Source organism: Geotrypetes seraphini, chromosome 6 (genome assembly GCF_902459505.1).
Source record: "Geotrypetes seraphini chromosome 6, aGeoSer1.1, whole genome shotgun sequence".
Taxonomy (NCBI): domain Eukaryota; kingdom Metazoa; phylum Chordata; class Amphibia; order Gymnophiona; family Dermophiidae; genus Geotrypetes; species Geotrypetes seraphini.
This window is the reverse complement of record NC_047089.1, coordinates 228,759,954-228,785,192: the sequence shown is the minus strand read 5'-3', so window position 1 is coordinate 228,785,192 and position 25,239 is coordinate 228,759,954. Positions and strand designations below refer to the sequence as shown.

At 42.0% G+C, this 25,239-nt stretch overlaps 1 protein-coding gene across 4 annotated transcripts in view; it reads left to right on the top strand.

The window, feature by feature from the left end:
- Nucleotides 1-25,239, top strand: part of SYNJ1 (synaptojanin 1) — a 266,393-nt gene that overhangs the window by 117,133 nt on the left and 124,021 nt on the right. For all 4 annotated transcript variants that reach the window (XM_033947942.1, XM_033947940.1, XM_033947941.1 and 1 more), the window contains exons 15-18: nucleotides 173-313; nucleotides 13,377-13,569; nucleotides 15,135-15,293; nucleotides 23,552-23,708. In XM_033947942.1, coding sequence (XP_033803833.1) covers nucleotides 173-313; nucleotides 13,377-13,569; nucleotides 15,135-15,293; nucleotides 23,552-23,708 — 650 coding nt within the window. The remainder of the gene's footprint in view (nucleotides 1-172; nucleotides 314-13,376; nucleotides 13,570-15,134; nucleotides 15,294-23,551; nucleotides 23,709-25,239) is intronic.

The following is a 25,239-nucleotide window of genomic DNA, read 5'->3' as shown; positions in this document are numbered from 1 at the left end:
GCCTGACCCAAGCTGAGATAAGATTACTGTATATTACATTTTAAAACCTGTGAGCTTATATTCTTCAGAGGCATTGCTTCAACACCTAACAGGTTTTGATTAGTTAAGCAGGGGTGAACATCAAAATGATGCTCTTACGTTTTCTAACACTTTTCTATCGCATCTGTCATAGCACAACCAATCAGAAGCTGTGGGCTGCAGAGTTGCAGAAAACCATTTCAAGGGATTGCAAATATGTTTTGCTGGCATCCGAGCAGATGGTTGGTGTCTGCCTCTTTGTGTTTATCAGGCCACAGCATGCTCCTTTCATCAGGTTGGTATATATTGAGTGTAGTGCTATGAAATAATCTCCTGTAACAGGATGAGCTACAATAGAAAGAAACTTTCTACTTAGCTGTTTGATTCGTATTCATACTAGAATTATAGAAGTGTTTCTATGTAATGTTTTCTTCTGGGATCTGCCTGTACTTTTGCTGAGTAGAAATCTGTCATATGATTTTCACTCTGCCCACATAGATGCAAAGTCCCAGGGTATTTTTTTCCAGCAGACTCTGCACCAACTTCAAAAGGGAAAGTACATTCCTACTTTTACTTTGGGTATGTTTTCCTTTGCCAATTTTCAAAGGTACTTGTTTTTCTGTGAGAACTTTTCCATCCAAAACATGCATACTAATGCCATTGCTAGGAATGCTTGTATGAAATATGGGCAATGTATAGTGAACAACATACCACTGTAACACTTTCACTCTGATTAATGCATGAATGTCAAAGCTAGATAATAACAAAACAACACAAGCCATGCAATTCATCCAAAATGAAGGAAAAGCCTCAGAAAAGGGCCCTCCCACCTCCACTAAAAAGTGGTATAGCTTCAAGTGGTTGAGCGGTCACCTCATCAGCAAAAAACCTCCATTAGAGTTTCAATTGAAAAAACTCTGTGCTGTATTTGTTGAGGACATAAAAGATAGAAGAAAAATTATATCCACTTATCCTTATGCTGATTAGTACACCGACGGTGGCCAGCGTTTCACAAATCTGCTGCCTCAGGGTGTGACACGACCGATCAGACTTAAAGGGTGGTACGCTGAACGCGTCTCCTGCATCCTAAGATCTTCTATCTTTTATGTCCTCAACAAATACAGCACAGTTTTTTCAATTGAAACTCTAATGGAGGTTTTTTGCTGATGAGGTGACCGCTAAACCTCTTGAAGCTATACCACTTTTTAGTGGAGGTGGGAGGGTCCTTTTCTGAGGCTTTTTCCTTCATTTTGGATGAATTGCATGGCTTGTGCTGTTTTGTTATTATCTAGCTTTGACATTCATGCATCAATCAGAGTGAAAGTGTCACAGTGGTTTATATTGTTTTTTATTGGCTCCCTCTCTCGAGCAAGTGTTCTGCTAAAAGAGACTGGGTTTAAAGGCGTATTTGGCAGAGCTATGAGAAACCATGGATCAGTGCTTTAAATAACATAATACATTTATTTTGGGAATTGGGAGATATTTTTACAAATGCCATTGTCATAGAGACCTTTGGTTCACTAGGCCAGAGCTTCCTAAACCCATCTGGTGGCACCCCACTTGTTTTTTTTCCAGGATATACACAATCAATATTCATGAAATCAGTTTGCATGCATTGGAGCTGTAGAACATGCAGAATGATTTCATGCATGTTAATTATAGATATCCGGAAAGTCTGACTGGCTGTGGAGTCCTGGATGAATTTGGGAAGCTCTGCCCTAGACTTTGCTTGCTGCCTTGTTAAGGGCCATATGTCTATAAGCTGCAGCTAGCAGGCCTTTTTTAAGACTTACTGTTTTAGCCAGGTGTTCACCACAGATTGCTTATCTTTCTATTCTTTTGCAGCTTTTGGCCTGCCCTGTGATCTGTTGGTGTACTTGTCTATGTTGCTCCCTTCCTTCCATCCTTGTTTCTGATTTCCATGTTACTATCTTCACTTGTAACTTCCCAATTGTCCACCCCCTCATTTTTGTGTGTGTTAGATTTGCAATATATCAAAGGTGAAATAGCAGTATGTTAAAGATGGATAATAAACATATGGGAACAAATGGGTGGTATTTATTCTGAGGGCTATTGAGGCAAAATATTACTGATGAGGCCAGGATCAAAAAATGAAGCCATGTTTTGAATACAAGAAATAATCTATAACTTGGATGTTTGCCTACAGAGGTATTGTTGAGCCTTGATTATGCTTGACAATACTTTGCATCCAAGGCTATGCATTTGCTTTGATGTCGAGTCAGTAAGTGCATGCTCCATCTCCATATGTCATGATTTTTCTCTAACACCAACCCGTACCTACACATATTCACATATATCCTTCTTCAGTTTTATCCCCTCATAATTCTGTTTGCTTACTGCTGTCAGGAGGGAGGAGAAGTGGATTAGATAGAGGATTGCAAAAGGAAAGGAGAGAAGAATTTGAGAAGGGAAAGTGGAGAAGTCCCAAGTCTAAGTACCTAGGGATGCCCTGATATTTTCAGTGCTCATGAAAAAAGGGATGAGTCATAAAATCACAAGTTATTTAAGGATTGCCCTCAGGAATAAGCAAACACTACTCCTAATGGACACATATCTGATTAGTCAGAGGTGCATTTCAAATTTAAGATCAGGGCTAAAGCAGAGCTGCCATTTTCATGCTGATGTTTATTAACCCTTTAATTTGCAAATGGTGAAACAGCTGCTTTATATAATTTGATGTTGAACGAGAGCAACAGTGCCAAGTAACAGGCATTTGGAGATGCAGATCTCCCATAAGAGCCATAGAAGACATCTATTTGGCATTGTTATTCTCCTTTCAGCATAAAGATTTACTTTTTATTGTTGGTTAAGGCATTTTGAATTAAATCACATAGACAAATGCAGTCATAAAAGACAGCAAAGTGTTCCTGTTTAAAGCCTAATTGAGATTTAATATAAGTCCTTGATATTTCAGTTAAACCAGTTGGCTGTTTTCTATATTAACTAAATTAAATAGTAAATTATTATGCAAAATCTTGATAAAAGAAAAATGATAATGGTGATGCTTCCATTGCAGATATGATTACCACATTAGTTGCTGTGGTTAACTAATGTGTGTGTCAGAAATCAAGAATTATATATGCTGCTTTCTACAAGCTTTTGTATGGCTTGCTCAAGAAACAGGCATGTTGGATCCTGGATGAGATTTCTTACGAGAGTCCATGTGAATTTTGCATCTCTGTATCCAGTATTGCTGTGGTTGGGTAGTAATTTCGTCATAGTTGGGAAATGTAATGGCTCATTAAGGCTCTCTTTTACTAAACCACGGTAGAGATTTCTACCATAGCTCGGAATTCTATGAGCATCAGAGCATTTAGGCCCAAATTCTGTAACCAGCGCCTAAAGTTAGGCACCTATTTTGGAGGCGCCCAACTAGATAGGCGCCTATCTAAATTGAATAACAAGTTCAATGAGCTTTTTAATCAGCACTGATTGAAACCTAGGCGCCTATTAAGAAAGAGCGATTCTGTAACAAGACGCCTCTAAAAATTTAGGCGACCTTCAAAAAAATAGGCGCCATGCATAGTAGGCGTGGGCATGGTTACATGTTAGGCGCCTTCTTGCCAAATCACTGCTCTTAAGCGTGCTTAAATGCTCAGCTAGGTGCCTAACTTTTAGTTGTGCCTAGAGCTGGCCTATTTAATGGGTTCCTCCAAAATAGGTTCCGCTCAGCATGATTCATTAAACAGCACCCAATTTTACTTGAATCGTGCTGAACAGTGCCTAATTACTTGCCTAACTTTTGGGCGCTTCTTATAGAATTTGCCCTTTAGTGCTCCAGGCCATGGTAGCAACCTCTACTACAGCTTAGTAAAAGGGGGGGGGAGTTTAAATTCCTATGTTTATTCCATTTGTTCAAGAATGTATGCAAAGTTCATTTTTGAACAATAGATAAACTAAGCTGTGTTAGCTGCTTAACTTGAGAAGCAATATTCACTAACGCTACTATTAACAATGCTACTTATTTATATAGTTCTACTAAATGTACATAGCGCTATGCACATTATTCTCAAGTACTTCCTCTGTCCCTAGTGGGCTCACAGCTAAGATATTTTTGTATCTGGGTTGGTGGAGGGTAAAATGCCTTGCCCAAGGTTACAAGGAGCTGAAGTGGAATCAAACCCAGTTTCCCAGGATCTCGGTTTACTGCATTAACCATTAGGCCACTCCTTAACATTTAAAGAACAATTCTATAGCCTAGGCATTAGATTTACAATTTTGTTGCCTACATAAATATTTAGAATACTTAATGGTTTTTCTACATCAGTACTAGCAAGGCACAGAAACGCTATTCTTCAAATACCTGTTTACCTTACATAGCACATATTTATAAAGGGCCGTACTCGAACAAAGCATGTGTGGGATTTAGATGGGGCTCCCGCTTCCACACATAACTTAGAATACTGTAAGTTACGTGCATCTCTGCATTTAGGTACCTGCTTGTATACTAGCTTTATGAATGACACTAGTCTTTAAGCCCGTTACATTAACAGGTGCTAGAATAGATGTGTGTGTCTTGTCTGTCTTTATTTCTTTCTCTCTCTCTCTCCTTGGCCGCTGTCTGTCTGTCTTTTTTTCTTTGTCTCTCTCCGTGGACTCTGTCTGTCTGTCTTCCTTTCTGTCTGTCTCTCTGGCCCCCTGTCTGTCTGTCATTCCCCTTTCCCTCTCCCCCTGGTCTCCTGTTGTGCTATGCCTGCCTGCTCCGTGGCCCCCTTCTGTTCCCCCCTCCCAGAGCAAAGCATGATTGCTGTCTGCCCCCCAGCATACCCCTCCCCCCAAAGCAGCCCCTTTCCCTCTCGCCCTGGCCCTCTGCCTGCCTGTATTGCTCCTGTTCTTACCCTCCCTCCATCCCGGCTTCCTGGTGTCTTCTGGCCCACCGGCATGAACCACTGCCGCCGCTGCTGCTCCTCTTCAAAGCAGCCTGCTGAGGATCGCCAGCCAGCTGTAGCGAACCTCACAGGCTGCTCTCCACCTCGGTAGCAAGTTCCTTCTGATGCACGAGATCGCGTCAGAGGGAATGTGCTACCGAGGTGGAGAGCGGCCTGCGAGGTTCGCTATAGCCAGCCGGCGATCCTCAGCAGGCTGCTTTGAAGAGGAGCAGCAGCAGCAGCGGTTGGTGAGTGAGGGCGGGAGGGGGGAGTCACCGGCGTGTTTCCTTGCCTCCATGTTCGGAAATCGAATTCGGCACGGAGGCAGACACCATGGTGGCAAGGATCACAAAACCTTAAGTGCGTATGCACGCTTAGGGTTTTATTATAGAGGATAACTAAGTGCAGCATGGATGTCCATAACTTACAGTACTTTGTAAGTTATGTGCGTAAGCAGGATCCCTGCCTATGCCCCACCCATGCTGATACTAGTGTCTAGGTTCCATTATAAAATGGGTCCTTACCACCCAGGCTAAGAGTGCCTAAGTGGAATTATAGAATTGACCTCTTGGTGCACAGTAATTTTTGCATTAATAGCCTAACACTTAAGGGGTTATGCATCACAGCAAATATGGAGGCAATATGCATCACAGCAAATGTGGAGATAGTTACTGCGTGTTAACATGGCAGATAATATAGAGCCAGTAATTCCATCTCAAGAGGTGTAGCTAGCTGCAATCCATTAACTTCCATTTTGTTAATATGCTGTAAAGAACTTATACCATCTTTTTTAAGATTTTCCTCCTCATCCTAATTACTGAAGATTTCTTGCCTAATAAATGATCAAGGGTCCTGACTTTTTTTTTTTTTGTATTACTTGGATAATTTTTTTTTTTTTGGGGGGAGGGCGTGTTTCATCCTTTGTTTTGCTGCTTCCTCCTGCACTTTCCTGATTTTAAGGTTCTCCCTTCATGAGGTCTTGACCATTGTGTTATGTTGATGTGGGGAAGAGAAGCTTGTTTAACCTACCATAAGGGGTCTCCCTCTCCTAAAAGCTAAATTCTTCTAGAGCTCAAGCAGTGTGTGTAGTTGCTTGCCTTCCTGCCATTCTTAGTCCAACCTGGGGCCCACTTTCACAGCAAACGGACGTGCACTTCAGCTTCGTGACAATTCTTTCCTTCCTCTCTCCACAACAAACGAGGAATTAGCATGTCATGTCTGCTAGAGCTGTACCAAATCGCATATTTTACTATTTGGCCTGATATGAATGATGAAAAGTATTATTTGGCTGAGTTCATTTACTGAATACGAAGAAAAGGCATTTAACATAACAAATAATAAAAGAAGTAGCATGAAATTGGAGATCGAGTGTTTATTTCAGTAGGATTTAGCACAGAAGAACCCTGGATTATTTATATTTGGATTTAAATCACTATTTGGCTGAGTATGAATAATGTATTTTGGCGCACTATTCAGGGCCAAATTGAATTGAATAATATTAAAGGGGCGTGGCTTAGCGCGCACACAAAATGGACTTGTGATCGCGGCGCTCCTCTCAACCTGGCAACGGTCGGCAAAAAAAAGTTTTCCCTTTTAAGCCGATTTCGGCGAAAAACAGAGAAAAGAAGAGCGGGAGCATGGCAAGCACCCGACAAAACAAAAATGAAACTGGTGGGTCGGCGAAAAGGCAGAAGCAGGATCAAATTACCCCGAGTAAGGTTCCGCTTCCTGCTGAAGAGTCGGATGTGCTGAGCAAAGCCGAAGTTATGGAGGAACTGAGACAAATTAAACAAATGCTTAAAGAGACTGTGAGTAATATGGCTGAAATGAAGGAAGAAATACTAAATATCCACAGACAAATGGAAATAAATAATAAAAGAACAACTGACTTAGAAGCTAAAATGGAGGTTTTAGAATGTGAAGGAAACAGATGTAAAAATGACAGTTTGGAACTGATTCAATTGAAAAATCAGCTGGAAGATTATGAAAACCGAGGAAGAAGAAAGAATATAAAACTTTTTGGAATGCAGGAAAATTTGGAAGGGAAAAATGCCATACAGTTTTTAGAAAATCTAATTCCTAAAATACTGCAATTGGATTTTAAACAGCCTTTGGAAATAGAAAGGGCGCACAGGATCCCATTAAAAAATATGGAAAATCAAGGCAGACCAAGACCATTAATATTTAAAATGTTAAGATACCAGCAAGCAATAGAAATTTTAAATGCTGCCAAGAAAGATAAAAATTTAAATTATAAAGGATCCAAAATATGGTTTTTGCCTGATTTTGCTAAAAACACAGCAAACAAAAGGAAGAAATTCTTTGACTTGAGACCTCAATTAAAGGAAAAAGAATATAAATATGGATTGTATTACCCAGCAAAAATGAGGGTATCTTCTGGGGATAAATCTTTGTATTTTGAAGATCCGGAAAAGCTAAAGACCTTTCTTTCAAAATCAGAACCTATGTCATTTTAACATAATGGATGTTGAAATGAACAGAAAATATCAAGTCTGGTTTTGATGGATTTGTGCAAAAAATTTAATGTAAAACTATGAGACTTTGGAGTACTGAAGAAAGAAGAATATGAAATAAAAGAACAGGAAATAAAATGAACAAAGGAAAAAGACAATAAAAAATATAAAGAAGTAATAGACAAGAAAGATGGACTGGAAACTCACGAGACTAAACTTTAGACGAGTAAAGGTTGGATGGCTGGAGTAAAAAGTGAACAGAAAGAAATAAAGAACTTGAATAATTAACAAAAGGAGAAAAGTGAAGAATGAACCAGATAATACAAATGGGTAAAAGAAGAAAGCAGAATGGATAAAAAAAAAAGGATATTAAATAAAATGACAAATGACAGTCTAGAGACTAAAGGGAAGAAGGATATAGATAAGAAAACAATATGAAAGATCAGTTAATTTAATAAATTAACAAACGAAAAGTAATGAATGAAAGGAAAACAAAAAGAAGAATGTAGAATGGACTAATCATATACAAAAATGATCTATGACATTTAGATGCAAGTAAAAGAATGAAAATGAAAAATATACAAGAAAGATACATAATATGAAATTATTGATAATTGAAGGAGATGACTAAAAGATTAATTGTAAAGTTTGATTTTGTAATATTATAGTTTCAAAAGGATTGGATTTTAATTGGAAAAGAGGAAAATGTATAAAAAAAAATTTAATAATAATTATAAAATTAAAAATTTCATTTTTCAGAATGGAAAAAAAAAATGTTGATATATAAATAGATGATAAAAATTATAAAATTGTAATCAACTTTTAAAGAAGTATATGAAGATATGGATATTTGTGTTTAGATATTAAAAGGATGATAAGGGTTGCTGGATTAGAGTGTATGAGATATAGGAAAAATAACACTACTTTATTAAATATATGTTTATGATAGAATTTTGTGGTATAAACTAAAATATTGGGGAAATAAATTTAAAGATTGGTGAGTAGATAAAGATACATTAGTGGAATGTTAGGAATTAAATATGGTTAAAGTTATCAAAGGTTAAATAACCGATAGAGAATATAATTATTTTAAAATGGTAAAAAAAAAAAAAAGATTTTATGTTTAGAAGAGAGATATACTAAGATACACTGTGGAAGATTAATGAGTTTATCTTAAGAAATGATAAAGGGGATATTAATTAATATTGGTTGCCTGGGGGGGAGGGGGATGTTGGGGTTGCTGTTCCAATGTGTGTCCTTAAGTAGTCATTATATTGGGGGGGGGAAGGGTGGGAAAAAGATGGGTTTTAAAGGTATTACTAGAATGATTAAGGAAAAGATCAATAAGGGGTTGGATACTTCAGGGGTAAAAATGTGTGTCATTGAGATAAATTTTTTAGATCTTAAATATGAAGGAAGGAAGGAAGAAGATTATGATGAGAAGTTTAAAATATATAATGTATTTTAAGATATTTTCTATTAATGTCAATGGCCTGAATCATGTAATCAAAAGAAAAAAGGTATTAGCATTTTAAAAAAAGCAAAACGCGGATGTTTATTGTTTGCAGGAGACTCATCTGAATATAAAGGAATCACAGAAACTAAAGGGTGGGTGGGTAAAGGAATGTTTTTTGCTCCAGCAGTAGGTAAAAAAGCAGGGGTAGCAGTTCTTATAAATAAAAAATGTATGGCCAATTTTAAGGTAGTAAATTCAGATCCACATGGAAGATGGATACATATTGATATAAGTATGGGAAATAATACCCTGACGTTGTTTAATATATATGCCCCTAATTCGAATCAATCAGAATTTTTAAAAAAGTTGCAGAGTATGTTGTTACCACTGGCTGCTTCTAATTTAGTGGTGGCTGGAGATTTTAATGCTGTAATAGATCCATTATTGGATAAAAAAACAGGTAAAAGCATAAAATCTTTAGGTTTAGATAATTTGGCTCAATCATGTGATTTGAAGGATATATGGCGTATTATTTTAATGATCAGGAATTTTCATTTTGTTCACAGGTTCATAAATCATTTTCAAGAATAGTTTATATTTTTATTTCATCACATAAGGTGCAACAAGTGATTAAAGCTTCCATAGATCCTATTATTATTTCGGATCATGCGGGAGTATGGATAGAATTACAATTAGATCAATTAGAGAATAGAAGACCTCTTTGGAGATTTGATAATGCATTGCTTGTGGATGACAAATTTTTGGAAAATTTTAAAACACAAATTAATGATTTCTTTCAAATGAATTTAGTGGAGGATACATCTATTGAAAATGTATGGGATGCATTTAAAGCAACTATGAGAGGTAATATTATATCATATTCAGCTTTTGTTAGGAAACAGATTAAAATGCAGTATATAGAGTTAGAAAAAGAAATTAAAATATTAGAAACTAAATTGGTAAGTAAATGGGAACATGAGGTTTTACAAGCTCTTTTGAAAGCAAAAGGTAAATATAATGAATTAACTTCAAAAATGATAAGAAGAGATTTGTTTTCCAAGCAAACAATGTATTATGGAAATTCTAATAAGGCGGGAAGATTATTAGTGAATTATCTTAAAGCAAAAAAAAGAAAAACTAATATTAATGGGATAAAAGATGATAATGGTATAATAACAAATCAAACAGATATAATTTTAAAACAATTTCTAAAATTTTATAAGGACCTGTATTCTTCCGAGCCTTATTTGGAGAGGCAAAAAGATGGTAAAAATTTTTTAGATTTAATTAATGGACCTAAGGTTCCTGATCATATAAAACGGAGTTTAGATGAACCTATATCATTAAAAGAATTAGAAACAGCATTGAGATCTCTTAGAGTTGGATCCGCTCCAGGTGGTGATGGTTATACAGTAGAATTTTATAAAACATTTCAAAATGTCCTTTCCCCATTTTTACTAAATTTATATCAAACACAACTTATAAAAGGTGATATTAAAGGTACTATGGCTGAATCATTAGTAATAGTTTTGCCTAAGCCAAATAAAGATCCTACTTTGGTTTCGAACTACAGGCCTATATCTTTAATAAATGTGGATAATAAACTTTTGGCGAAAATTTTGGCTTTGAGATTAGCCAAAGCTCTCCCACATATTATAGACACGCATCAGACTGGTTTTGTTGCTAAAAGGCATTCCTCTAATAACTCTAGATTATTGTTTCATATGTTAAATTTATCAAAAAAATGGATGAACCGGCTTTTACAGTTTCATTGGATGCAGAAAAAGCGTTTGATAGAGTAGAATGGAATTTTATGTATCAAGCTTTAGAATGGTTTGGTATAGGTTCTGGATTTATACAAATGGTAAAAACATTGTATAGCTTCCCGATTGCAAGATTAAGTATTAATAATATGATATCTGAAGGTTTTAAATTGCAAAGGGGAGTTAGACAAGGTTGTCCTTTATCTCCTTTGTTATTTGATGTTGTATTAGAACCCTTATTATTAGCAATACAGCAAGCAGGGGGGATACAGGGTATTCCATACTCTGATATGGAATATAAAGTTTCGGCATATGCGGATGATATTTTACTTTATTTGAGAAATCCAGAGTCTACCTTATCATGTCTATTAGAATTAATTGATATGTTTGGTAAATTTTCAGGTTATAAAATTAACTGGAGTAAGTCGGAAATTATACCTTTAAATGTTCATTGTGTAAAAGGACTATTTGAAGATTTTCCGTTCATATGGAAGGAAGAAGGATTTAAATATCTTGGCATTCAAGTTAAAAATACAATTGAAGATACCGTAAAAGAGAATGAAAAATGTGTATTAAAAAAAGTTACGGAGTTGTGTGAGCAATGGAACCCTTTACATATTTCTTGGTGGGGGAGAGTTCAAACTATTAAAATGATGATGTTGCCTGTAGTTTGTTACCAAATGAGTATGATACCTATCTATTTTCAGGGGTCCTTTTATAAAAAGCTTAATAGCATTTTAGCGAAATTTCTTTGGCTTGGTAAAATACCTAGAATAGCGTTAGTAACTTTGCAAAAATCAATTAAGGAGGGAGGGGTAAATTTTCCAAATTTTTATAGGTACCATCAAGCCTATATTCTACGTCAGGGTATGTATTGGATCCTCCCAGAACTTATAGATAATGCACCAGATTGGTTGTATTTGGAATGGCGCCTATGTTTCCCCTAAATTTAGTTCATCTTCCAAGTATTAACATGCCTAGAAGATACAGAGAAAATAAGATATTAATGGATACTTGGAAAACGTTGAGGTTTATTAGTAAATTAACACCTATCCCAATAAACAAGTCAACTAATCAGTCTCTATGGATAAACTCCAAGATCAAAATTGGCGGAGCTCAAATCCTTTGGAAGAACTGGATTATTGCAGGCATTCGATCTCTAAATGATGTTATTTCAGAAGGTAAACTGCTGGAATTTTCACAATTGCAACATAGATTTGGTCTTAGTAAAACACAAAGTTTTAAATGGTTGCAATTGAAGCAGGCCATTCAGGTTGGGTTCCCTGAATGGAAAACATTGAATAATCAATATAGTTTAGAGTTCTTATGTTTTCAAGCAGACTTCCTAGGGCATCAAGCTGCATTGTGGTATAAATTAATATCTGGATATTTGAATAAAAAACCAAAAAATGGTCTAAGAGACATTTGGAGCATTGAGATTAAGCATCAAATTACTGCATCTCAATGGCCACTAATTTGGTCTTGGAGAATGAGATGTACAGTGTCAGCATCTATGAGACAAACTTGGTTCTTTTTATTACATAGAGCTTTTTGGACCCCTACACGTTTGCAAAAATTAGATAGTTCTAAGTCCAATAAATGCTGGCACTGTAATCTGGAACCTGGGACGTTGGATCATTTACTGTATCATTGTCCCTACATTAAAAGTTTTTGGAATGCAATTTGGCCACAAATTAATAAATTGATGGAAAATCATGTAGCAATATCATATGATACAGTGTTATTTGGAATGATGATGAGAAAAAAAAGTCAAATTTCACCAGAAAATAATAAGCTTTTACTAGTCATGACAGGGGTTGCCATTCAGCATATAACTAATAACTGGAAGAATCATAGTAACCTTAATTATACATTTTGGTGGAATACAATTTGTCATATATTCAAAATGGAAAGAGCAATAGCAATACAAAGAGGGATATATCCAAAATTTATAAAAATATGGGGGCCATTGACATATTGTAGTGAATGAATAGTAGGTTTTCTCTTCTTCTTTTCAATATCTTCTTTGTGACACACATGGAGGGGGGGTAGTGAAAATAATTTTTACACAACATGTTATAATATGGTATATAATATGTATGGGGTGATTGGAAAGTACTTGAAGGGTGGGGGGAGGGAGAGGGGATAAAAATATGTTTAGAATATTATGTATTAGATATAAAAGTGATATTGTGTATTCATTAGTTGTAATTCAATATTTTGTACACTTCATTTAAAATTTGAAAATGAATAAAGAATTATAAAAAAAAAAGAATTGAATAATATTCAGTGCAGCCCAAGTCTGCATCATCCTCATCTGTCTGCCAGGTTCAGTCTTGTAGTGCAAATCACCTAGTGCTAGCAGACCCAGCAATAACTATAGGTCACCACACAATTCAGAATCTTGGCAGCATAGGTGTCTGACATGATACAAAGTTTGATATACTGCCAGCCAGCAAAAAAGGGGAAGAAAAGTGGGAAGTCTGAGACACACCCCATTACTGACTCACATCAGATGGTGGAGAGAGAAGTCCTGTGCTCGACTTAAATCAGAAGAGTAAAGATGAAAAGAGAGACCCCCATACCTTACCTGGCTCCCTCCCATTCTGGTCAGTCTATTATGGGAACTAAGTGTTGAGAGCCTGATTTAGCATGCAATTGTATCACAAACCTGACAGAACAAGATCCTTACAAATGTGTCAGCCACTGTTGTTGCTTACATAAAGTTTCTTTTCCAGTGCAACATCTCTAAGCATGTCTCCCTTTTTTTTTTTAGGGATGTCGCAGTTGATACTGTGAAGACAGGAATGGGGGGGGCCACTGGTAATAAAGGGGCTGTAGCCATCCGAATGTTGATTCATACAACCAGTCTTTGCTTTGTATGCAGCCATTTTGCTGCAGGACAGTCCCAAGTTAGAGAAAGAAATGAAGACTATATAGAAATAACGCGTAAACTTAGTTTTCCAATGGTAAGTTTGTTAGTCCTACTTTCTTTTTTCTTTTGACCCACCAGTCTTCTCTTGCTGGTTTGGGCTTCTTGTTAAATTGGAACCAGCTTCTACTGAGACACAGGTGCCATGAATATTCTTTAGTAATTATCTTGGGGCAGGGGGGGGAGTGAAGGGGGATGTCTCCTCTGTAATCACAGCAGTAGTCCTCATCCAGAGACAACTTGACTCTAAGCAACAGGGGGTCTTTTTCATACAGTGACTGGGATTTCATCTTCCCAAGGACTGTGGATACTCTTTCCACAGGGCAAGGCTAAAAAGAACCAACGGAGACTGCAGTGAAGATGCGAAGCAAAAAACCAAAACAGAACTGCAGTTTTTTTATATATTTGGTTTATTTATATTGTACATGTTTTTATGACTTTTATTGAATAAATTCCTATACCTTGTACATTTTTCTGCAGTTTTGTTTTGTTTTTTTTACTCTTTCCACAGCACAACCATTTCTAACTAGCCTGAGAAGCAAACATTGGGTTCAGGATCGCCTGCATAGCACTGCTACTGAACCATTGACCTTGGCCTCAAACCACACGCTGAGTTGTATTTTCTTACTTAATTGTCATGCATTATTGTGCTGCGGTTGGGTTGTAGAAAACTAAGTGCTGACTGAGTGCCAGATCTTGTACATTGCCAGGTAGAGCTGCTGCATTCAGTTCCTAAGCCTGACCTTTGCTCCATTGGCTAGCTGGAGATGCTGCAGGGACAATTTTTGCAGGCATTTGGGGAGAGGTAATTTGGCTATCAGTTCTCTTAGCCAAATTCCATAAGGAGCTATGGTTTGTTATCATCGGCTACAGGCTGTTGGGTTGAGGTAGCAGGAGATACGAAATTGGGTAACTGTGAATAAAGGCTCATGGTGCCATAACCTAATCAAAACTAGTCACAAATGAGCTAGAGCAGAAAATTTGCCAGACCAAAAAAAGAAAACAAAAAACAAATGAGCTATGAACAAGTTTTACATTTTTAAAGTATATGCTGCTGTCCAGTGTATCCAGTTTGATTTATGTGCTTTTGGAAGGTACAATGGACCCAATATTCAGCATTATTTAGCTGGTCAGAAAAGGCTCCTGGGTGGCTAAATAGCCCATAGCTGACTATTTATTCAATGGGGGATAGCCGATTATCTCACGCTGAATATACCGGTCTCTGGATTGGTTGGTGGTCATCTAAGTTCAGCGGCCTAACTGCTTAAAAGGATGGTATATGTTTGGCCGTTGAGACTTAGCTGGCTACCTGGTGAGTATTGGCATAGTTGACTGTCTCGACCAGCCAAAAATAGTCCAGAAATCCAGTGCTGGTGGCCAGATATGGCACCGGCACTGAATTTCCTGTATTGCCAGCAGTCTCCTACAGTCTGCATATGAGCCTGAATATTTGTAACTTAAGTTTTCTGTAATTAGTTATCTTACTGCATAGACTAAGATCAAACTAAAATAAATTAGCATACGTATCGGCAAAGAAAACCAGTTTAAAATATTCAAGTCTTGTTTAACAGTGCTTATTTTCCATTTGTGTTCCTTGTTTAGGGGAGAATGTTATTTTCCCATGATTATATGTTTTGGTGTGGAGACTTTAATTATCGCATTGATCTCTCTAATGAGGAAGTAAAGGAACTAATCAGACAGCAAAAATGGGATGCACTGATATGTGGGGACCAACTGATGAACCAGAAGAACAGCGGACAGGTACAGCCTGGGCAGGACTGAATTTTTGTGGGTACTCTGTTCTTCCACTAACTTCCACTAACTAACAAGTATGGTATATTATGAGGTTTATCATCATCATCCCAGTATGATCAGAGAGGTACAAGACACAGCTAAAGTTTGTAATGTAAATATTTTTCACATTTAAGTTCTTCCCTAATAGATTTGCTCTCTGCAGGCCCTTTGGAGAAATGTCAGTGGTATGTAGAAAAGGGTGCTCTCCAACAATTCTGCTACGTCAAAATGTGTGCACCGACAAGTGTGCGCATGAAGGGAGCAGGATTTTCGGGGAGCAGTTGTAAGTGTAGTAGGGGAGGGTTTGTGGCAATCTTAAAATTGAGACCATGTTGGCATCCCCCAAACGAGAGCGCGATTGTAGTAGGGGGTTCCCCCAAACCCCCCTCCCTCAGAGTGGAAGAGCTGGGCTTAGGAAGGAGAGCGTGAATTTTAAGTGTACTGCCCTCAGACCCCCCTCAGTAGGAGCGTGAGGAGTTGTAAGTGTAGTTGGGGGTTCCCCCCACCCCCCTCAGCACAAATGGGAAGACCTGATAGCGGTCAGAGCGGCGATGCGCATTTGTCCTGCGTGCAAATGTCGGGGCATGATTTTGGTGTGCCAGTGTCCGGCGCACTTTTGACGAGTCACCATAGAAAAGTGGTCAACTGTTTGATAGTTAACGAGTGAGGTGAAGGAAGCTATTAGAGCAAAAAGAGTATCCTTCAGAAAGTAGAAGGAAAGATCTGACTGAAAATAATTGTAAACAGCACAAAGAATGGTAAGTCAAATGCAAGGTGCTAATAAGGAAGGCAAAGAGAGACCTTGAAAAGAAGTTTGCACTGGAAGCAAAAACAAAGAGTAAAAACTTTTTTAGGTATATTCAAGAGCTTCTTCAGGGGAGACCCCTTTCTTATCCTTCTGGACAATTAGACCATATAGTTTCCATCCAAGGTCTATGCTTTAGTGTTGAAAGAGGAGAGGGACGTACTATGGACAGATTTGACCACTGCCTCTATCACTATCTACTATTGGCGAATAAGGTCATCAGCTGCTAATATGTTGTAACAGCAGCATTATAACCATTGGGACTGGTTTACCAAAATTTCATATTGGCGATTGGAGGGCTTTCTTCCCAGTTATCTATTTCTGCTGTGAAGCCTCTTGTCTGGACTGTGGTGGAGAATCTAACATGGGTGTAGAGCAGTGGTCTCAAACTCAAACCCTTTGCAGGGCCACATTTTGAATTTATAGATACTTGGAGGGCCTCAGAAAAAATAATTGATGTCTTATTAAAGAAATGACAATTTTGTATGAGTAAAACTCTTTATAGTTTATAAATCTTTCTTTTTGGCTAAGTCTTAATAGCTAAAGAGACATGTGATCAAAAAACCTGTTTTATTTTACTTTTATGATTATAATAAACATACCGAGGGCCTCAGAATAGTACCTGGCAGGCCGCATGTGACCCCCGGGCCGTGAGTTTGAGACTACTAGTGTAGAGTCTGTAAAGTTAGATTCTTCCACCTCTTTTTACGAACTACCGTACATAGCAGACGTCTGATTACCTCTGCTTCTCAAGGTCTACGATGGGGAATCTAACATGGGTGTAGAGTCTGTAAGTTAAATCCTCCATGTCTTTTTCACTACAGATTTTCAGCACACAGCTGACAATAGTTCGGTCTGCTTATGGTGCTTTTAAGTTAACGTCCAGAGCTTCTTCCATTTCTGTGACCATGAGTTGATTTAAAAAAAACAAACCACAATATCCAATCCACTGATTCCCTGATTGGTGTTTTTGATGCCTTGGTCCAGATTCTCACGTTAACTGGGTGTGCATGTTTCCTTCGACAGGGCATTGTCTTCAGCACACATTTCCCATTCATCATTTCCTGTGATGATTTCTGGATTCCAGCATGGGGTATCGAGCCTGCAAGGTGGCTCTTTTTCCTGTTGCTTTACTCACACTATGGTAGAAACTAACAGAGGTGTAGAGCCTGTAAGTTAGTTTCTCCTAGGACAAGCAGGATGAGTCAGCCACATATGGGTGTTGTCCCAACAGCTCCCAATTTGTGGATAAGCTCTCCAATAGCTCAGAGAGATTTTTTTTCTTTTCTCTGAGCACGTGCAGTGCCCGGGCCCCACTGGGCATGCCCGAGCCCTACCCATTTCCCCCTGCTTCCCCCTAATCCCCAGTCTTTAGTTTCCGCCCGTTCCCATCGGTCGGATTTTTCCACAGCTCTCTATTTTTCTACAATCAAAACTTGTTCTACTTACCATCTTGAAGATGCCAGAAACATCAAAGAAATGTCCGGGCTGCAGGAAAAGGATGAGCACACTGGACCCTCACGACCTGTGCGTTCGCTGCTTGGGCATAGCGCACGAGGAACAGTGTTGCATGCACTGCGTCCGTCTGTCTCCACGGGCACGCAAGCTAAGGAAGAGGGCACTGAGAGACTTCTTGAAGAGAAGTGAGGCCCAAGAATCTTCTTCCAGCAGCCATCCTCATCGGAGCGTAGCAGCGGGGGATCCACAGACGAATCTGGTGAGGAGCCTCCAGGACGTCCTGGCTCAGTCAACCCCCCCCCCGACTGCAACTTGCCCGGTCGAGAAATCTCTCCCGGAGGTCCTGCATGCTGTCGCTAGCCGCCAGCCCCTGCAGGAAGCCGATAGGAGTCTCACCAGACCGAGAGATCTCTCCAGGAGTTCCTGCATGTTGCTGCTTACAGCCGGCCTCTGCAGGGCATGAAGAGAAGTGAGGCTCGAGAATCTTCCTCCAGCAGCCATCCTCATCAGAATGCAGCAGCGGGGGATCCACAAGCTACAGTGGCAAGGAGCCTCCAGGATGCCCTGGCTCAGCTAATCCCCCCGCCTGCACTTGGCCCGGTAGAGAAATATCTCCCGGAGTCCCTGCATGTTGCCGCTTTCAGCCAGCCTCTGCAGGGCAGCCGATAGGAGTCTCGCCAGACTGAGAGATCTCTCCAGGAGTCCCTGCATGTTGCCTCTACAGCCAGCCTCTGCATGGAGCCGATCGGGGTTCAAAGGTAAGTCCTATCTGCTTGTTTTTGGGAAAACCTCTGATAATCTGTTGCAGCCCCGAGGGCTCTGCCCCACCCTCCTCCCAATCTGAATTTAAGGAGAAAGAATCTCCCATGCTTCTTTCCCTTGGAGGGGACCTGCAGACCTCTCCCCCCAGTAGGAGACATGCTGTCCCAGAGTTCAGCTTGTAAAGGACATGCTGAAAAAAAAACAAAAAAAACAACACCTCGATGTTTCTTTCCCTCTTAGGGTCCTGCAGAGTCTGCAATTCACACCTCTCCCACCCTGCTCCCCTCCCCCTCTCATGTTGGGAACCAGGAGTCTGCCTTTCTCAGCAGGGTGCTGATATCATCAGAGATGCGGCAGGTCAGACCATGCCTCTCTAAAGGTGGGGGTTTGAAACTCCTCAGTCTAAAAAGCTGTTTGCTCTTCATAAAACCTAGGCAGAGTGCTTTTCCAGCTAGCATGAGGGACTATGATACTATTCATGATTTCTATAGCACTGAAAGGCATATGCAGCGCTGTACAGTTTAATATACAATAGGCAGTACTACACTCCCCACAATGCCCCCCTTTAGAGGGAGCCACGCACAACAACATGGCGCAGTCCAGCGGCATGCCATGCACCCAAGCAACGGAGGAACAAGCTACACACCAGCCTCACCCCGAGTCACCACCCACAAAAAATAAATAAATAATTCACTAAAAAAGAAAACCCACAAACGAGGACTCACCCCAAGTCCCTCCAGAAACTCACAGCCTTTCTCAAGATCCATGTGGGTGGACAACAAGTACCCAAGATAGAGTACTACAAGGCCTGAACTACCAGTACCAGTACTTCACGCAGGCAGTGGCGATTCCAGTCCACAAGAACCTCCTGGACTGCAGAGACAAGATTTGGCTGACTCCCTCCTCAGGGCAACCAACATCAAGGAGACTAGGATTGAAGTACTAGATCTTTCCAGCCCAGGGATTCGACAACCCGCAGCAGCCATACATGGACATTGTGGTAGCTTAAGAGAAACAGGGCAGCACGACCCCCCCCTCCAACCCCCGTCAGGGAAGGACCTGAAAAACCCTGGTTTCCACGGGGAAAAAGACCTTCGAGGGCGCAATGCTGAGCGCATGAATTGCTGCGTTCCAGTTCCAGATGCGGCTTTATCAGGAGGCCAGTGAGAGGAAATAATAAAATAAAATAGGGACTCCAGCTCACTACTGAGCCAATCCACACTGACAGCAGTCTGTGCCCCAGCGCTCGCAACAGTAACATAACTGCTACGCAAACAAGCACCGCCCGAGGGGCAGGGGCATCCAAGGGCAGCCCTCTCCCCAAGGCAAAAACAGAACCTTGACCACCCTCCGGCCCAGCAGGATCAGATTGTCTGCGAAGGCTTGGCCCAGGATCACCAACCAGTGGGCCCTCAGCATCATCAAGCAGGGATTCCGAATTCGTCTCCACCTCCGCCCCCCCCCCCCCGAGTGGGCGGGGCACCCTCCATCTGATGACCCAATTTTCCTGCCGCAAGGAGAGGACCTGCTTCGGCAGAATCAATAGAGGCGGTGACAAACAGAGGAGATCACCAAGGGGTTTCTACTCCAGGAACCCCCGCGTCACCATGGACAAGGACAACGCTCGTTCCTGGATCTCTGCAAGCTCAACAGGTGCATACACAAGGTCCAGATGCACTCTCTGGGTACAGTCTTGGCCCTGTTACAGCCTGAGTATTGGCTAGTATCCCATGCACCCAGCCCACAGGAGGCATCGTCGCTTCTATAGCCAAGACAGACGCCTCCAGTACAAGGTCCTGCCCCTTGGACTCTCAACAGCTCCAAGAGCGTTCACAAAGTGCGTGGCAGTGGCACATCCTCGCCTTCAAGGGGTGCGCGTCCTATCTTATCTCGACAGCTGGCATCCTCGTCAACCACCATAACCCTCCTCCAAGAACTGGGGTTCCTCATCAACTACATGAAATCCCACCTGATACCCACCCAGGGGATATCGTTCATCTGGGCAGTCATCGACACCACGCAGACCAAGGCCATCCTACGGGACTACCAGATCGACGCCATGACATCCCTGGCCCAGTGCATCCCTGCCAGCAGCTCATCGTCAGCACGCTCCGGTCTTTGTTGTGCAGCACACCAGACTACTCATGAGATCCCTGAAAGGGCACCTCAGACGTCACTGGGACTAGTGTACCCAACCTCTGACCACCCACCTATTGGAGCTCAGGGCCATAGGGAATGCCCTCGAAACCTTCAAACAGGCAGGGCAGTACTCACCCAAACAGAAAACCAGGTGGCCTTGCACTATATCAACAAACAGGGAGGGACAGGGTCAACCTCGCTTTGCAAGGAAGCTTGCCACATGTGGGAGTTCTCCAACTCCATTCAATGCCCCATCCAGGCAACTTACCTCCCGTGGGAGCAAAACGACCTGGCAGAAAGACTCTGCCACCAGCTGGATCCCGATGAGTGGTGTCTCAACCCAGCGGCGATGAAGATCTTCAGCACTTGGGGCACACCGAGCATCGACTTGTTTGCAACTGAACCGAACTCAAAATACTCGACCTTCTGCGCAAAGAGATCAACCCATCGCCGTCTCAGCCCCAACGGCCTGTCTATGAGTTGGAACCACGGACTCTTATATGCCTACCCGCCACACCCTAAGTCCTGCAGAAGATTTTTCAGGACAGAGCAACAGTGATCATGATTGCCCTGTTCGGGCCCCTGCAACCATGGTTCCCGTTCCGGCAAGGGATAGCGGTTCACCCACCTCTCCCCCCTCCCGATCAGTGCAGTTCTCATTACACAACGCGGGAACCTTACCCTCCACCACGACCTGCGTTCCTTAGCCCTGACCGCATGGATGATGAGAGGATGAACCTACCACAAGACGTGGAGCACACTCTTATGGCAGCCAGAAGACCTTCAACCAGAAAACGCTATGGGTTGAAAGGGAGAAGGTTCCGCTACCAGTGCACAGACACGCAGCGAGACCCCTACAACTGCCCCATACCGGACATCCTGCAGTACATACTGAGCTTATCTCAGAGGGACCTAAAACCCACTTACATCAAGGTCCACCTAAGTGCAATCGCGGCATACCACGCTGGCCTAGACAACAAACCAGTGTCGAGGCATCCAGTAATCACAAAATTTCATGAAGGGACTGTCCAATCTGCACCCACCGGTCAGACCACCACCGCCCAGATGGTACCTCAACTTGGTGCCGCATCAGCTCACCTCGACCCCTTCAAACCTTTGGGGGAGGCAGATCCCGTATTCCTGGCCGGGAAAACCCTGACCATCGTGTCGGCCGACACACTCCCCCATGAGAACAGGGTGGTACCCAAAACCCACCCCCAATTCTTGCCGAAGGTGGCTTCAGCGTGCCTCCCGGCACTCTACATCTCCCCACAGGGAGGCACACTGCCACCTCAGCAACACCTCCTGGACTGTGTGCGGGCCCTGACTATGCAGCAGATTAGACAAGCCTCAATTGTTCGTCTCCTACGACCAAAACAGACCAGGACTTCCGGCCACCAAACGCAGGCGCTCGCGCTGGATATAAGAGTGCATCCCCTTCACCTATAGAAAAGCGCAGCATCAACCGCAGGTGAGAGCCAACGCCCACCAGCGCAGAACCATAGCCACCACAACGGCTCATCTGCACCACACACCAATAGGGGACATCTGCGATGCAGCCACTTGGTCCTCCATGCACACCTTCACCAAGCACTACTGCCTCGACATAGCATTCCACGCTCCAAATGCATTCGGCCGAGCAGTCTTGGAAGTGGCTCTTCCCTCCCGGGAGGGACAACAACCACTAGCACAGCCTTGACAAACACTGATCAAGTAGGGTGTTATAGATATTGATTAAGTAGGTCTTCCAGCACTCCTGCCTAGACTGAATGTGGAATAGGCAAGTATGAATTCTCACATGCAAGTACGAATTGTCACTGTTGACCAGTTGGTTTCTCACTGTTCATTGATTGTCATTGACCAGTTTCACTGTTCTGTGAGTTAAGTAGGTCTTCCAGCAATCCTGTCTAGTCTGGATTTGGAATAGGCAAGTATGAATTCTCATATGCAAGTACGAATTGTCACTGTTGACCAGTTACGAATTGTCACTGTTGACCAGTTGGTTTTCTCACTGTTCATCGATTGACATTGACCAGTTTCGCTGTTCTGTGAGTTAAGTAGGTCTTCCAGCACTCCTGTCTAGACTGAATGTGGAATAGGCAAGTATGAATTCTCACATGCAAGTACGAATGGTCATGTTGACCAGTTGGTTTCTCACTGTTCATTGATTGTCATTGACCAGTTCACTGTTCTGTGAGTATTATTGCTCAGTTAACACAGCACTTTATCTAAAACCTTGTTTCCACAACTTCACCTGCTTTGCCTGATTACCCTGCCCGGCTCGGCCTCCACAGCCAGGCGAGGGATGCACAAAGCGCTAAGGCGCAGGTCCAGTCGGTACATCCCTCGGCTAGGGAGTCACCCATATGTGGCTGACTCATCCTGCTTGTTCTAGGAGAAAGTGTAGTTACTTACCTGTAACGTAGGTTCTCCGTGGACAGCAGGATAGTCAGCCACACAACCCACCCGCCTCCCCATACGGCCGACCCGGCCACAGCTAGGAACATCCTGGGGATTAGGGGGAAGCAGGGGGAAATGGGTAGGGCTCGGGCATGCCCAGTGGGGCCCAGGCACTGCACGTGCTCAGAGAAAAAAAAAAAAAATCTCTCTGAGCTATTGGAGAGCTTATCCGCAAATTGGGAGCTGTTGGGACAACACCCATATGTGGCTGACTATCCTGCTGTCCACGGAGAACCTACGTTACAGGTAAGTAACTACACTTTTCCCGCAACTTCAGACCCTTCTACTTTTTCTGCAAGGCAGGATCAACTGGGTATTTTTCTTCAAATATGCCTTCCACTGTACCATCAATGTTAGACAGTACCTTCCAACAGGCATCCTTTGCCCTCAAGTGTTTTATCCTACACCCCTTCTTCTGTTTTTCACATGCTTCTGTTTGAACATATAAAAGGTTCTGCACATTCAAGACACTTATGACACATAATTTTTTATCAGCATCATTTATTATATTATTGCATAGAACCTTTAGAGGAGTAAAGATTTGATAAAATGTATGTATTATTTTTCTGTCTGATTATAGCTTCTCTTTTCATTATTGCAGGTTTTTAGAGGATTTTTGGAGGGCAAAATAACTTTTGCTCCTACATATAAATATGATCTATTTTCAGATGATTATGATACTAGTGAAAAGTGTCGCACTCCAGCTTGGACAGATCGCATTCTTTGGAGAAGAAGAAAATGGCCATTTGATAAATCAGGTTAGAATATTTACTTTGCAGTGGTGGTTTTAGCTTGTGTATATTAAGTGTGGTTATAAGAGTCCAGACTAGAGAGTTACGCAGGGACAGAAATCAAACCCGTCCCTGGTAGAATCAAATCAATCCCTGTTGGAATCAAATCCATCCCCACCTGTCCCCGCTGGAATCAAATCCGCCCCTGCTCGTCCCTATAAACTTCAGAAGTAGTTATTATTTCATTTCATTAGGCTACTGGAAATATTAATTGGGAAGAATACATACTTTGTAAACGGGTTTATACCAGAGCCTCTAATCTAATATAATAAAAGCCTACTTGCGCATGCGCACTCCCTTCTGCATGTTCCGTTTTCCATGCGCTGTAGGACACCGCAGGTAGGAGTTCACATGTGCGCGAATCTCTGTCTCTCTTTCCCCCGAGGCGGATATTGGCCGCGGCGGCTGTTTTCTCCTTCCATTGCCTGCCATTCTCAACCATGACCCCCACCATCTCCATTGACTGCCCAGCCTCACACCAGGCATCCCCTCTCTCCCTTGCCTGATAGCCTCACCTGCTCCGCCTTCCTCTTCCTGCCAATCTCAGCCGGGCTCACTCCTCCCCTCTTCGCTCCCCCCTGGCAGCCCTGAATCTGTTCTCTGTTCCCCGTCGCCTCTGTCACCGCTCGACACTCTTCAACAAGATTGTGGGATCACTGGTGGAGAGCGACGATGTCGGCCGCGGTGGCTGTTGGCGGCTGCAGGCTGTGGCGGCTGGCCACGGCGGCTGTCAGTGGCTGCAGGCTGCGGCGGGCGAACCCGGAGCCAGTGTAGATGGCTGAAGCCCCAATAAATAAATATGACAGTGTCACACTCAAGCATTCAAAAGTGACAAAACGGAGACCAGGGCTCTTGGAAGTCACTGCTACTTCCATGGTTGGCATTGTGAGTGGCATCAAAGGAGTGAATAATTGGTACTAACTACAGAGCCTTCATTCGCATCTGAGTGTTTCCAAATCATAAAAATGCAGAAATGTCTCCAGTCAAAGGAATGTCCTGTGGTTACACAATGACTGACTCACAGTGTCTGTTCATGTTTATGCTTCATGTAACCTTTCTGCTCAAGCAGACACATGCTTATCTTTCACTGAGTGTTTTTTTCTTCAATACACAGCTTCAGGAATGGATATTATCTAATATAATAAAGCTCTAAGCGTGCATGCGCACTCCCACCTGCGTGTTCCGTTTTCCGTGCGCTGTAGGGCACCGCAGGTAGGAGTGTGCATGCGTGCAAATCTCTCTCTCTCTTCCCCGAGCCGGAGCCAGTGTAGATGGCTGAAGCTTGGCTGGAGGAGGACAAGGAGGAGCTGCGAGAGCTCCACAGAGGCAGGAGGTGATGGATTCGTGGGAGGGAGTGGGAGAAGGGAGAGATGTTGGACTCAAGTGAGGAAAGGAGAGAGAGTCAGATGGATGAGAAGGACAGAGGGGCTACTAGGGGGACCAGGAGAAATGGTAGGGGATAGACGGGGACAGGAAAGGGAAAGATGGCAAAAGGGGT